Here is a 13,953-nt window from a genome sequence, read left to right as displayed (position 1 = left end):
TGGTTCTGTGATATTGTCCATGTTACGTCCCAGAGATGGCTCTTGGCCTCCAGATGTGGGAGCTGGAACTTGTCTTCAGCCAGTGGCATTCTCCAGAGTCTCACTGCTGTCAGCTTGCTGCTACTTCCGACACTTCTACGTTACTGGCCTTGCTGATGACTTTGCCCTCCAAAGACACGTATGCATCTGTGTGCTGGGCTATTGTCCCGAGTCTTGGGGCTCCCAACAGTTTTACCTTTTTTTTTGCTCTGCCAATGGGCTTGCTCTCCAGAATGCAATGGAGGAAGCTTGGATTAAGAACTCACTGTTTGGGCTGGGGATTTAGCTCAGTGGCATTAAGTGACTGCCTTGCAAGTATGGAGGTCGTGAGTTCAATCCCCAGTACTGATTAAAAAGACAAAAAAAAAAAAAAAAAAAAAAAAAAAAATCAAAGAATTAAAAAAAAAAAAAAAAGCTCAAGAACTGTTTGCCAGCCAGCTCCACCATCTGGGATGTAATGGAGGGGTACAGAGTGTAAATTCTCTTTCTCCTAGCCAGCCCGGATGCAATGGAGGAAGCTTGGATCATGAACTTACTGTCTTTCAGGCAGCCTTGCTGTTCAACAGGATGCAATGGAGGGACATGAGCTCAAAAACTGCCTTCCAGCTGGCTCCACCCCTGTCAAGCAGGTTTTTCTTTCTTTTTTTATAAACTAATAGATGATATAGCAATCTAAATGGACTAAGACAATGCCATTATTTTTACGTCTATTTGAAAAATTTCTTTCCAATTTTCAGTGTTGGACAGTGTTACCATTTTCCTTTGGCAGCACTGCATCTGGTCTCTGCCTTAAAGATTCTTCCAATCCATTTTCCATGAAGCAAATACAGAGACTGCAGTGTCTCCAGAGACACAAATGGTCCCTATCTGCTTAAAACATCACGGCCTCTCACTGCTTTGTAAATGAAATCCAAGCTCTTTAAAAATAGCCCAGAGCATGGAATTCACTATTGTCCCCTTTATTCTCTAAGCATAAAAAAATGCTCCCAGGTTCACACGTAAATACTATTTTTTAGCTTTGCATGTTTGTCCACCTTGTCTGCCTAGAGTAGGAGCTCTTGCAGCCAGCCCATGGCTCATCAGTATCCATACCTGTTTTATGAGTTAGGTTGATATCCGTGGGAAGTTCCCTCAAACCCCCCCCCCCATCCCACACACTCCCTTCAGACTCAGGATGCTTCAAAGAGCACCTGTGCATCGATTTTGGGAAATTATAAGCTATTATTGTACTTTTGAACAATTTCGCCATGATTCACTTTATTGCTTGTAGACCTCCTGCTAAATGTTGCACCTCCTCATTGCCAATTTACTGCAATTTCCACTTACTTTGTGTTGCATTCTCTGATTTTTTCAGGTCTAAGAACTCAATCACCTTTTCAGCTATGTCCAACCTGGTATTCAAATTTAAACCCTCTCCCCACTTTTAAGTTGTTTGGTTCTTTAGAACTCTAGTTGTCCTATTTCTCAGTGTTCCAGTTCTTATGATCTATAGTTTTTTATAAACTCCAAGCTTTTCAGTCATTTTAAGTGTACATATTATGGTAGCTGTCTTTGTCACTGTACTATTATTCCAGATTCTTGAAGGTGCTAAGTTTTCTATTAAGTCCACTGTTATTGTTTCACATATTTCTTATTTGGCATATAATTTTTAGACTTTAGAACAGAACAGTTCTATAGCTGTCTGATGTATTTATCTCCTGCATTTTGTCAGACCGGAACTAATTTACAGTTTTGGGCATGGAAAATTCCTTATCATGTATACCATCTGGAAGCCGTAATGGCATAAAGCATAGGTCTTCAATTTCTTGCAGGCAATTTTGTCTCCTGCCCATAACCTAGGTAAAGCAGCATCCTTGCATCTTCTCCAGGTTTTCAGAGCATGCATAAGAGACGCCACTATTCCACTACCACTGAATGAACAGCTTATCAGTCTTACCTTTATCCTCTGTCTCAGCTCCAGCCTCCTGGTGTTTCTAAGGACCAAGGTGACAACACTTCTCAGTCTGCAGGTTTCCTGATCAAGCTTTATATTCCTCTTAGCTTTTAACTCATCTATGTTTTTAAATCTTTTATTTGGCATTTGTGTCATAAGAGGGTCCATTAACTTAGTATGCTATTATTTGAAAAGCACTTTATAAAGACTTTGTTTTACAGTGCTAATCACTGTGTGACACCAGTTACTTTCAGTAAGTGGCAGAACCCAATATTCAAAATCAGATTTGTCTGATGCCAAAGTCTTACCATTTGGTTAAACAGTACTCCACAAACATACACAAAAAGGATTTTTAAGTTGGCACCAACTAGTAGTAACTAGGAGTTCTACCTTAACTACTTTTTGGCCAGTAGTTAGTTTTTAAAGGCATACATCAGTGTAATTAATATGTACTTCTCATTACCAGCAAGGCTAAACATTTATTCACTGTCATTTCTACTTTCTCCTATTATCCTTCAGAGTAGACTCCACAGGAGCCAGGCCACCTAGGTGCCTACGGCAGAACACAGATTACAGATCAAATCTGCCACAAATCAGGGCCCATTTGGAGAATAAGTAGCTGTTTATTATCCAAGATCAATAAAGGAAGAAGCAAATTTACTAAAATATTTCTTTATTTAAGTAAAGTCAATGTCACTTTTTGAATTCCAGCTAGCATCAAATAACAATCAGAAAAAAACCTGACAAAATATTATCCAATTGAAATTGATAATGGATAGAAAACCTTTTTAAATTTTAAGCAATATCAGAAAAGAAATATATTAAACAGGCAACATATGGATCTGAACAGTTCCAAGAGTTGATTTTTCACTAGATCTTATAAATAAAAAATGCCCAATATAATAATTTGTTGACTATCTCCCTTTAATAAGGACATGGAAAAGATAATCACATCTTAATATTCACAACTGTTACTTATGTTCTTTACAAAGATTATATCTTTGCAAAGCAGCAATCTTTCATTCAAGTAATTTCTGTTTTCCCCAAGTTATCAAAAAGTACAGTTGTCTGAGACAAAATATCACCACAATCGCAATCAGAAAGCAAAGCGTGTCAGCAGGCAGGCTTCACGGTAGGAGTTCTCAGTGCCTGACCGCGATCTGAAGATGATTTTGTTAGGCTTAAAAGCTAACAAAAGCACTAAGAGCTACAAGTAGGAACCTGGATTTAGTTAGTAGTTGCTAAGGAATCAAGAGTTCTAGTAAGAGGAACACTAATTAGATTGTGAGTATAAAAGAATCAGTGCACATCTGCTAATTTCATTGATAATAAAAATACTAAATTATGTTCTCAGCCAGCTTTAAACCAACAAAACTTGTGGTTTTGTTTGGTTTGGTTTTTCCTTTTCATCCCCCACCTTGGTGGTTCTCAGTCACTAGTGTGCTCTGAATCACTGGCAATGCCTGTTGCACACTGATACCCTGAAGCCCCGCCGTAGTGTTGATGCAGGTGGCTTGCACTGGGGCTCTGGTCTCTGTTCTCAACAAGCACTGCATGATCCAGACAGTCCACAGATCATGTTATGAGAAACACTGATATGTCTCTAGTACATAACAAACACGTTGGTATTCTCTGTTACTTCATAGTAAAGTATCGAGCTGATAAAATATTTAAATAATTAGAATACAAATAGGTACACAGTATTAGTCATTATGTAATTACATTTTCTTTTTAAAAGTGGTACTATAAACACAATGACTTACATTACAAATTTAAAATAAATTTTGTTTTAGTCCAAGGCACCTGTAAAATACTTGCTGGTGTGACAGAAGTGAGTAAATCCAGTAATACAAGAATAGAGAAATGAAAGAAGTCCGGCAGTGACTGGTTTTTCCACTGAAACAAGCTACTCAGTGATTTTGAGGAAAACCACCAAACTTCAACTAAGATAAACATTCTAAATAAACTATTTTACTTACTGAGTGATTTTTAAGCAAAATAAATTCATTAGTTAAAAAAAGAAAAAGATTCATGCTTATGATCTTTCATAACAGCCATCTCCGCTTGTCCTAGGAATGATCAGAGTACCTCGCCTTGCACTTTAGCCTGAAAAATGTACACTGCACAGATCTGGTATTCCTTTAATGTTCAGCCACATGTGATCATGGACTTTATAATACTGGATTTGGCAGCCTTTTATTTCAAGAGGATTTCCCAAGTTTCATAGTCTACAACTTAAACTTTCTTCTGAAGGTATTAATATTTTTCATGGAATATGAGTAAATTCTGAGATGATGACGTTTCTGAAACATGAATTTCAAAATGTTAACACTACAAAGAAGAAGTGTAAAAGCATTTTTTACACTGAAGAAACTGAAGTAAAGTGACTCATTAGCATATTCTCTCTGAGTTGCAGGGTAGAAGCTAACACAAAAAGCAACACGCAATTGCACACACAATAACAGCTAGTATTGCTATAATGCAGAGTTCTTCATTAAATTTTTATACAGTTTAGATTGTTAGCCCAATTTGTAAATGACATTTGAGAGCAAAATTAGGACTGCTTGGAAATATTCAACAGTACTATTTTTTAAAACAGTATTGTTCTGGATCGTATGACAAATGAAAGACAGGTCGGGAAATGTAAGTCTTTAGGAGCTGTGAGAATAAAATTAAATTTGTATTTTAAAATATCATTTACAGATGGTTTCTCTAATACCTAGAACTATGTACAAAGACTATATAAAATTTCCTTCCCACTCTTACCATTTCATGGTTAAGTGTACTAACAAGTGCTTCACAGCATTCGCAGTTCCAATATTAAAATGAAGAAATCAGAAGTATATACTCTATTTTTCAAAATTTCCCTTCAGAAATCTTAAATCTACTATCTAAACAAGCCCCTTGACTTAAAAGAGACAACATCTAGTTAAAAACCCTGGGTTACATGGAGTAATACAAATCAGAATGTAGTAAGCCGGTTTTGTGAATTTAAAATATCTTCAGGACATGCAATCTGAGCTGAATTATAGGTTGGACAAAGTGGGAGAAATAAAGTCCCTAAATTAAAAATACTAATATAAAAGTTACTTTTATAATATTAGATACCAAACTGAAATGAAGACAAAAATATGGGCCACCAAGAAATAAATATATTCCCAGGCAAAATACTCAATTTTTTAGGCAAAAAGCAGTTCGTAATTTTCCCTCCAAAATTTTTTTCAAAAGAAAAATATAGCATTGGTAATCAGAAAGAAAAGCATTCATTAAATATTCTGAAGCCTATTATTTACATCCTAAAGCTCTCAGACAAAATATTTTTTGATTCCAGAGGGAGATGTGTTAAGATTAAAGGACTGCAGGATTAGTCTTATGTTAGAAAATTTTGACCCCTAAAAAGACTTTGTTTATAAAATACACATGACAGGGAACTCTTAGTTTGACCTCATATACTGGGAAGCACAAAGGCAAATGTGTTTATGCTAAATAATGAAATCTCCAATATTGGAACTTAGGGTAACACTCATATCTAGGGGATGTCCCTTGTTTTTTATTATTTAAGCTCTTAGTTGTCATCAATATTCTGTTCAGTGGTTATAATCTATAGACTGAAATTTAAACAGGTTCTATCAACAAATTTACATGTAGTTTATTTTAATGTTTATTCTTACTGCAAATCAATGTTTCAATGGTTTTTATACAAAACAATAATTTAGACTATGAAGCAATTTAAACATTTAAATTCCTTCAAAAAGACATTTTGTACATACATACATGATTGACACCTATGAAAATGGTGGTCAAAAGAATTTTTTGGCAGCTGCTTCCTGTTGAGTCCTAAAAAAAGACAGAAAAATTGAAAGACGTTCTATATACTTAGCTTTGTCAAAAAAACAAAAAACAAAACCCAGGATTGCTTAACATTAAAATATCAAAACCTTTTGAAGCACAAAATACATTAAGGTAAGCATATATTCTACAGATGAATTCCCAATATGAACTAAAATAGATTATAAACTTAATTTCATAGGTATTAAAAATTCTATTATGGTCATATATTACTGGACAGAACATTTCAAACTGAATAAAAAAAGATATTATGACAAATTTTATCAAAAGACTTACCTATACATGATATAACCAATGAATAACACTGTTTGTATTACTACAAATATAACAAAGTGTATTGTAGATAAACATGATGGAAACGGTGGTAGTTCTGGGCATTTTGATTTTTCATTGGATGGCTATAAGGCAAAAGAACACGCTATTACAATCATTCAAATCAGTAGTTTGGAAAAAAGATCTATATGTGAAACTTTATAAAACTCATGGCTTATTATACAAGCAAGTATTTTCATTTACATTCTCCAAAATATTTTCTATCCTTTATCTTTTACATTTTGTTTTTTAACTTTAAAAAATGCTTTTTTAAAAAAGTATTTGATATAGGAAGGCTCTCACTTTGTCCTTGAAGGTTCTAGAGTTTAGGATCACCACAGATCAGAAGTTCTCTGCACATTTTCAGTTCATATTTGCTGTACTAGTATATTATCTGTATTCCTTAGTGCTAAAAGTATTTCAGGTAAGACAGTAAATTAGACAGTTACCTTGCAGTGAATTATTTGATAAAATATGATGGCTTTTTCTCAGCCTCTATGATAGAGGCTGAGAAATCCCACAGCATTCAACATTATGACTTCGTGTTTTCAAAAATGCTTCTCTTCCTATTTCCTAAGTATTCCTTCTATTTTAAGGAGCTGACCTCGTGTTTGCCAAGCAGCCACTTATGGCACTGAGCTAAATCCCCAGCCCAGATTAGTTGTTTTTAATATGGTTACATCTATTTGGGTAAAGTTCTTTAATACATATATATTTGCCATAGCACCAAGTTGGCTACTGAAACAGCCCACTTGGCAAGGTTGGAGAAAAATAACCTCAAACAAAGATGAAATAATAATGTTTGAGAAATTGGGCATGGTGGTACACACCTGTATTCCCAGCACTCGGGAGGATTGCCATGAGTCTGAGGCCAGTCTGGTTTACATAAGTGAGTTCGAGGCCAGCCTGAACTATATAGTGAGACTGTCTCAAAAGGACACACATAGGTATTACACACACACACACACACACACACACACACACACACACACACACAGCTTTATAGATGTCATGGTAAGAAAACTATTAAGTCATCCATATTTGCAAAAAATCTTGTATGTTTAAATCATATACACGGAAATATAGTTTTAAAAAGCAGTGTACAACATATTCATAGCCTAAAGAACACCACAAAGAGAAAACTACTCTCTAAAAATGACAGGACTATAAGACATTTATCCTAACTGATCTTCAAACTTCAACACACAAATACAATAGTGAGAAAACAAGGCAACAAAATGCCACCAAAAACTCTAACTTCCCCTAAACTGATCCCACAGATATTTAAGTGGACAAAATTTCAAAGAATAAAAGAATGATAGTTAGACAATCTATGAGATCAAAGAAGATACAAATAAATAACTGGATAAGTTAGTAAAATGTTCAATGGGCTTAAAGAAGATACAAATAAACTGCTGAATAAATTAAGGAAGACAATATGTAATATGAAAGACCACTTTGATAAAAAAAAATGGGTTCTGAAAAACAACCAGACATCCTAAAAATAAACCCTCAAGAGTCAAAAACCCAACTAAAAGTCTCAGGAGTATGTAAAATGAATCAGAAGAGCATCAAGGTTTGGAGACAAGGTGGACATACTAGAACATTCGAAAAAAAGAATGAGAAACAACCAAAAGATCTGTGAGCTTAATGACAATTCTAAATGTACAGATTTTACAATTCTAAATGTACTGGCCTTGAGAAGTGTGTGAAAGTTCTGACAAATGGCACAGAAAACCTATTCACTGAAACTATAGCAATACAATCTCTCAAACCTAGGCAATGAGATGGATACCCAACAATGGAGATATTCATAATTCCCAAATAGTTATGACTCAAGAAGAACATCTCTATTCATATCTGCCAAAAATTCAGAACAGAAAAATATTAAAAGCTGTTAGAACTGCAAAAATCACTTATAGTGTCAAACTCATCAGAAAAACAACAGATTTTTAAACAAAAACCCTAAAGGCTGGAGGTCTTGGAATGATACAGTTTGAACCCTGCAAGAAAATATCTGTAAATCTGTGAGACTAACCTTCAAAATCAAAGGATAAATAAAGACCTCCTAAGGTAAGGATAAACTACAAAAGTTTATGACTACTTAAGCAGACTGCACAAAATACTTAAGACAATTCTAAACAGAGGAAGAGGACAACTAAACCATAAGTTCAAGAAAAAGAATAAATCTCAATGGGAGAATATACAAACAAATGAAAATCAGGAATGAATCAAACACTACAACAAAAACAATGTGACTAGGATGAATTCCTACCATTCAATAATAACACAATGTAAATAGTCTTGATTCTCCAATAAAAAGATACAACTGGGTCAAAAAACATGACTGAACCCTACGATGCTTCTAAGAAACACTTCACCTGCATGTATGTACATTCTGAGAGTGAAAAGATGGAAAACGATACTCCAAGCAACTGAAGCCCAAAAGTAAACAACAGTTTCTTACTTATATCCAACAAAGTAGATTTCAAATTGAAATCACTAAAGAGAGATAAATCACTACGTATTGGTGTAGAGAATAATTCACCAAGAAGAGCTAACAATTATAAATATTTATGTACTGAACATCACTGCATCCTATTTCATACACACTACTGACATTATGGGTCAGAAAGATCCCAACACAATCATAGTGAACGAGTTCAACACACCCCTTTGAGAATCAGGTCAACCAGACACCTGCCCCCACAAATAATCAATAAAGAAATAATGAAGTTAAATTACATTACAGACCAAGTGGACCAAACACTTCTACAGAGTATTTGACTCAACAAGAATAGAATATATAGTTTTTTCAGCAGCCCATGGAACTTCTTCCAAAACAGGCCATATATTAGGCCATAAAAGTTTAAAAAAAAACCCTGAAGTAATCTCATGCATCTATCAGATCACAATGAACAGAAAGTAGAAATAAATAGCAGAAGAGAAACTATAAATACTATACAAACCCACGGAGATTGGATAATGATTTGTTGAATGATAATGGGCCTCCAAAGATATTGAGGAAGAAATTTTAAAATTCCTAGAATCAAGTGACAATAGACTTCCATGAATGAATAAAAATTTTTTTTAAAATTTAAAAAGACAGAAATACAATATAACAGAATCTGTGCAACATAAAGCAGCCTTAAGAGGAACATGTAGAGCTGTGAGTACCTAGATCAGAAAAAAGAGCAATTCCAAATAGCCTAATGCTGCATCTTAAGGGCCTAGAAAAATAAGAACAAATCAAATCCAAGTAGCATAGAAGGAAGAAATAATAAAGATCCCAACAAATGAGAAAATAAATCAGAAACAAATGAAACAGAAACTAAAGACAATTAAAAGGATCAGTGGTTCTTTGAAAAAATAAGATTGATAAACCCTTAAAACCCAAAAAGTGAGAGAAGACTCAAATTAATAAAATTATAAAGGTGAGATCATAACAAAATTTTTATCAATAAATTGGAGAATCTAAACGAAATTAATAAGTTATTAAACACATATGTCCTAAAATTGAATGGAGACATAAAAAGTCTAAACAAATCAATAAGAAAGAAGATTGAAACAATAAAACCTTTCCAAATGACAGATTCACTATACAATCTTATCAGACTTAAAAAAAAAAAATTAATGCTAATGTTTCTGAAACTTTTCCACGAAATAGAAAGGTAAGGAATGCTTCCAAATACTTCTATGAAGTGGATTACCCTGATAGCAAAATCAGTAAAAAAAAAAAAAAAAAACTATAGACCAATACCCTTGAAGAATGTGATGGATTCAATAAGATTCTTGCAAATACAATTCAACAACACATTAAAAAGATCATAAACTTTGACCAAGTTGGTTTTATCCAATGTACTGATCATGTGAAAAAAAAAAAAGCCACATAAATAAAACTAAGGATAAAAACCCATGATCATCTCAATAGATGCGGAAAAGTACTTCAACAAAATTCAACACTTATGTTAAAAATCCTGAAGAAAATACTTACAGATGGATCTTTTCTCCAATTGATAAAAGCTGTATGTGCATAGCAGACCTACAACTAACATCATACTATTGATAAGGAATCATTGAAAGCATTCCTTTAAAATGAGGAATGAGGCAATGGTGTCCCCTCTTAGCACTCCTGTTCAATATAGTAGTTCAAGCTTTATAGGAATTAGGCAAGAAAAAGAAAGAAAAGGGATACAAACAGGAAAAGAAGTCAAATTATCCTTATTTGCAAGCAATGTAATTCTTTCTATAGAAGGCTTTGAAAATTTCACCCAGAAGATTCTTTGATCCAATAAATTCAGCAAAGTGAAAGGATATACAAACCAACAAAAATTAGTAGTTTTCCTACATACCAATGATAAATCTACTGAGAAAGAAATCAGGAAAACAATTCCATTTACAATAGCTCCCACTCACAATTTAAAGAAGGAAAGTCTTTTTGGCTCATGTTTTAGTCCACAATCAACTGGCTGCAAGCCAACATGGCGTGGCAGAGGTACATGGTGGAGGATATCTGAGGGAGCTGCTGAGAATGGCAGTGGGGAAGCAGTGAGCCATCAGGGAAGGAGCCAGGGTGGGAGATAAACCCTTCCAGGCCCAAACATCAGGGACCCACCTTTTCTGATCAGAGGCCACCTCTTCAAAGCAAATCAGCTATAGATTATGCTAATCCAATCACCTTCTAAATGTCTCTCCTATGGGCCTATGAACGCATGAGGCTTTTGGCAGACAACTAGAGAAAAACCAAAACACTAAGCATCAACCTAACCAAGAAGGTGAAAGATATCTACAATGAAAATTGCAGAATACTGAATAAAGAAACTGAAGAAGACGTGAAAATGGAAAGACAGGGGCTGGAGGTTTAGCTCAGCGGCATAAGCACCTGCCTTGCAAGCAGGCAGTCGTGAGTTCGATCCCCGGTACCGATAAAAATGAAAAAGACAAAAAAAAAAAAAAAAAAAAAAAAAGAAAATGGAAAGACTTGCTCATGAATTGGCAGGACTAGTATTGTCAAAATGGCCATATTACAAAAGTGACCTACAGACTCAATGCAATCCCTAGTACAATATACTAAGAACATTCTGTCAGAACTAGGAAAAATCCTAAAATTTTTATGAAAGTACAAAAGACCTAGAATAGCCAAAACAATCCTGAGTAAAAGCAGCAAAGCTAAAGGTGTCATATTACCTCATTTAAAATCATACCAGAAATTCACAGTAACAAAAACAACATAGTATTGCCATAAAAATAGACATATAGACCAACGGAATAGAAGTAAGAAACAAAAACAAATCCATGCAACTATAGTCATCTAATTTTTGACAAAGGGGACAGAAACATATACTAGAGAAAAGATACTGGCTTCAACAAATGGTGCTGGGAAAACTAGATTTCCACATGCAAAAGATTGAAACTAGATCCTTATTTCTTACCCTGTACTAAATATGATCAAAATGAACCAGAGACCTCAGTATAAAACTGGAAAACATTATAGAACTCAGTATAGAACTGGAGACCATTATGCTAAACAAAACAAGCCGATCACAGTGTCACATGCTTTTTCTTAACTAAGAAATCTAAAAATAGGGGCTGGGGATTTAGCTCAGCGGCATAAGCGCCCGCCTTTCAAGCAGGCAGTTGTGAGTTCAATCCCTGGTACCGATAAAAAGGAAAAAAGACAAAAAAAAAAAAAAAAAGGAAAAGAAATCTAAAAATAAATACAGCAAGAAAGAAGAGAGGACAGAAAAGTTAAAGGCAACCTGTTAGAAGATCAGGGTGAAGGAGGAAGAAAAGAGGGTTGTAATGAAGACAGAAATAATCAAAATGCTACACTCATATACCATGGTACCATCATGAATATCATTATTCCATACTATCAATATGCAACAATAATAAAATAAGAAGTAAAAAGATCTGGGGGTATAATTGAGTGGTAGAGCATCCATGTATTTAAGCTCCAATATTTCAATTAATAAATAAATGGCATTATCCAAAAATATTAAGGATACAAAATTAGGAGTTGATGAGCTAAATTTTTCTCCCTACCACTTACTAGCTAATGACCTTAGGAAAGTCAATTTATTATTAATATTAATTTAACATATTTTCTAAAGAATATCAAAGGCTTTTAAAAAATAAAGCCTCATATCAAATATAAATGATTGTCAAATAAATCTTACACAAGACAATTAGCATACCAAAAGAAAATTCCGGTCCAACTCAATCTAAACTAACTCAAGCCAAGCATATAAAACCTGACTGATGGTAGTAAAGCTAACAAGACAGCAAAAAATTATCAGATCAGAACCTTGGAGAAAAATATGCAAATGAAATACACTTCAGAAAACATGAATCAGAGAAGAGATTAAAAGGGGAATCAGAATTTTTTTTCACTGAATGATAATATAAATCCTCCATACAAAACTCCTACATCATGCTTCTTTGTTTCTTAAGGGTTAACTGCCATGGGAACTGCTATTCTACTTTAAACAACTAGGAAACAAAAACATATAGATACCTGGAATATACGGAACAATTCTATTATTGAACATTAAAATGAGCATTAGCATTTATTAAAATATTCAAATTATTTACAGTACTGCACAATAATGTCAAATATGAGTTCTTTTTCTAATGCCATGATAATTAGAAAAGGTGAAGAAAATGAAGTTACCATATTCCGCTGCACTAAGTTATCTATGTCCCTCTTCACTATGTGCAGGTGCTCCTTGATGTCCATGAAGTGCTGTGTTGTTTCATATGCGCCTCCTGCAGAGCTTGGGTGCTGTAACCCACTCACCAGTCTGACAGTTTCACTCATGGAATTCCTGAAACAAAATTTCTTTATACAATATCACTATAAAAATGATTTTTATCAGCCACATATTTCAAATAATTATACCATTCTCTGCCTAACACATTAGATCATTAAAAAAGTAAAGAACTATTTAAATATTACATTTTCTTCAAAACCAAAAAATAATTTGTAAGACTAAAATTTAACATTATACTTTTATTTTTTATCGAAGATCAACAGCACGAGCGCTTGCTTGGCAAGCACAAAGTTGTGAGCTTGATTCCTGGTACCAAAAAGCAAAACAAAACAAAACAAAACAAACAAAAGGTCACCTAAAAATAACCACATAGACATTACTACTAAAATACTGTTATATGTATTAAAACCAACAGTGTAAATACATATTGAATAACATAATCAATGGTACTCTTTTTTTTAATCAATGGCACTCTTAATGAAGTTATTAAAAGTCTTTTCAGGTGTTCAATATTACGTGGTAAAGGATTAACTCAGCAGACCTGGGTTGGTGAAACTCTGTGGATTCCAAAGGTTTTTAGAACTGGCCCTTGACTACAGTTTAGGCAAACACTGTGATTTATTAGTATTTCTGGTTCTGTTTGCCTGAGGCCTTTGGGAGACTGACTTCCTGGGACTGTAGACTGAGTACTTAAGGTCATCCTCATGGACGCTATTTGATGACTCTAGACACCAAGGCTTGGGTGAGTTTCCCTGGCTCATGGCATTCTGCACATTCTGTAACACATTGTTGAGAATGAAATACAGATGATCCTTGACTTACAGCTTAGCTGCACAGTATGCTATAGTGTATTGGTTGTTTACTCTCTTGACTGCCTGGGTGACTGGAATCTGTGGTTGGATGACATTGCCCTGCAGCGTGAGACATCATCATACATATTGTTGGTCCAGGAAAACAATGAAACTTAAAATCAGATGTATGGTTTCTACTGAATGTATATCAGTACCATCTATGAGATCAGTGGGAGAAGACAACCGGAAGCTTGCT

At 34.4% G+C, this 13,953-nt stretch overlaps 1 protein-coding gene across 2 annotated transcripts in view; it reads right to left on the bottom strand.

Annotated features, from left to right (window-relative positions):
- Window positions 1–2,628: 2,628 nt before the first annotated feature.
- The window catches only part of Lman1 (lectin, mannose binding 1), a 28,920-nt gene continuing 17,595 nt past the window's right edge, over window positions 2,629–13,953 (bottom strand). Inside the window, exons 11-14 of one of the 2 annotated variants that reach the window (XM_063231539.1) lie at window positions 12,807–12,960; window positions 6,098–6,219; window positions 5,747–5,809; window positions 2,629–4,275 (exon numbers count right to left, since the gene is read on the bottom strand). In XM_063231539.1, coding sequence (XP_063087609.1) covers window positions 5,773–5,809; window positions 6,098–6,219; window positions 12,807–12,960 — 313 coding nt within the window. In that variant the 3' untranslated portion in view covers window positions 2,629–4,275; window positions 5,747–5,772. Of the gene's footprint in view, window positions 5,810–6,097; window positions 6,220–12,806; window positions 12,961–13,953 lie in introns of both variants that reach the window. The other variant, XM_063231538.1, reaches the window with a different exon arrangement.

This window comes from Cavia porcellus, unplaced genomic scaffold (genome assembly GCF_034190915.1).
Source record: "Cavia porcellus strain 051 isolate PalLab524CR breed Dunkin Hartley unplaced genomic scaffold, mCavPor4.1 scaffold_20, whole genome shotgun sequence".
Lineage (NCBI taxonomy): Eukaryota > Metazoa > Chordata > Mammalia > Rodentia > Caviidae > Cavia > Cavia porcellus.
This window is presented reverse-complemented; position numbering and strand designations above follow the sequence as displayed.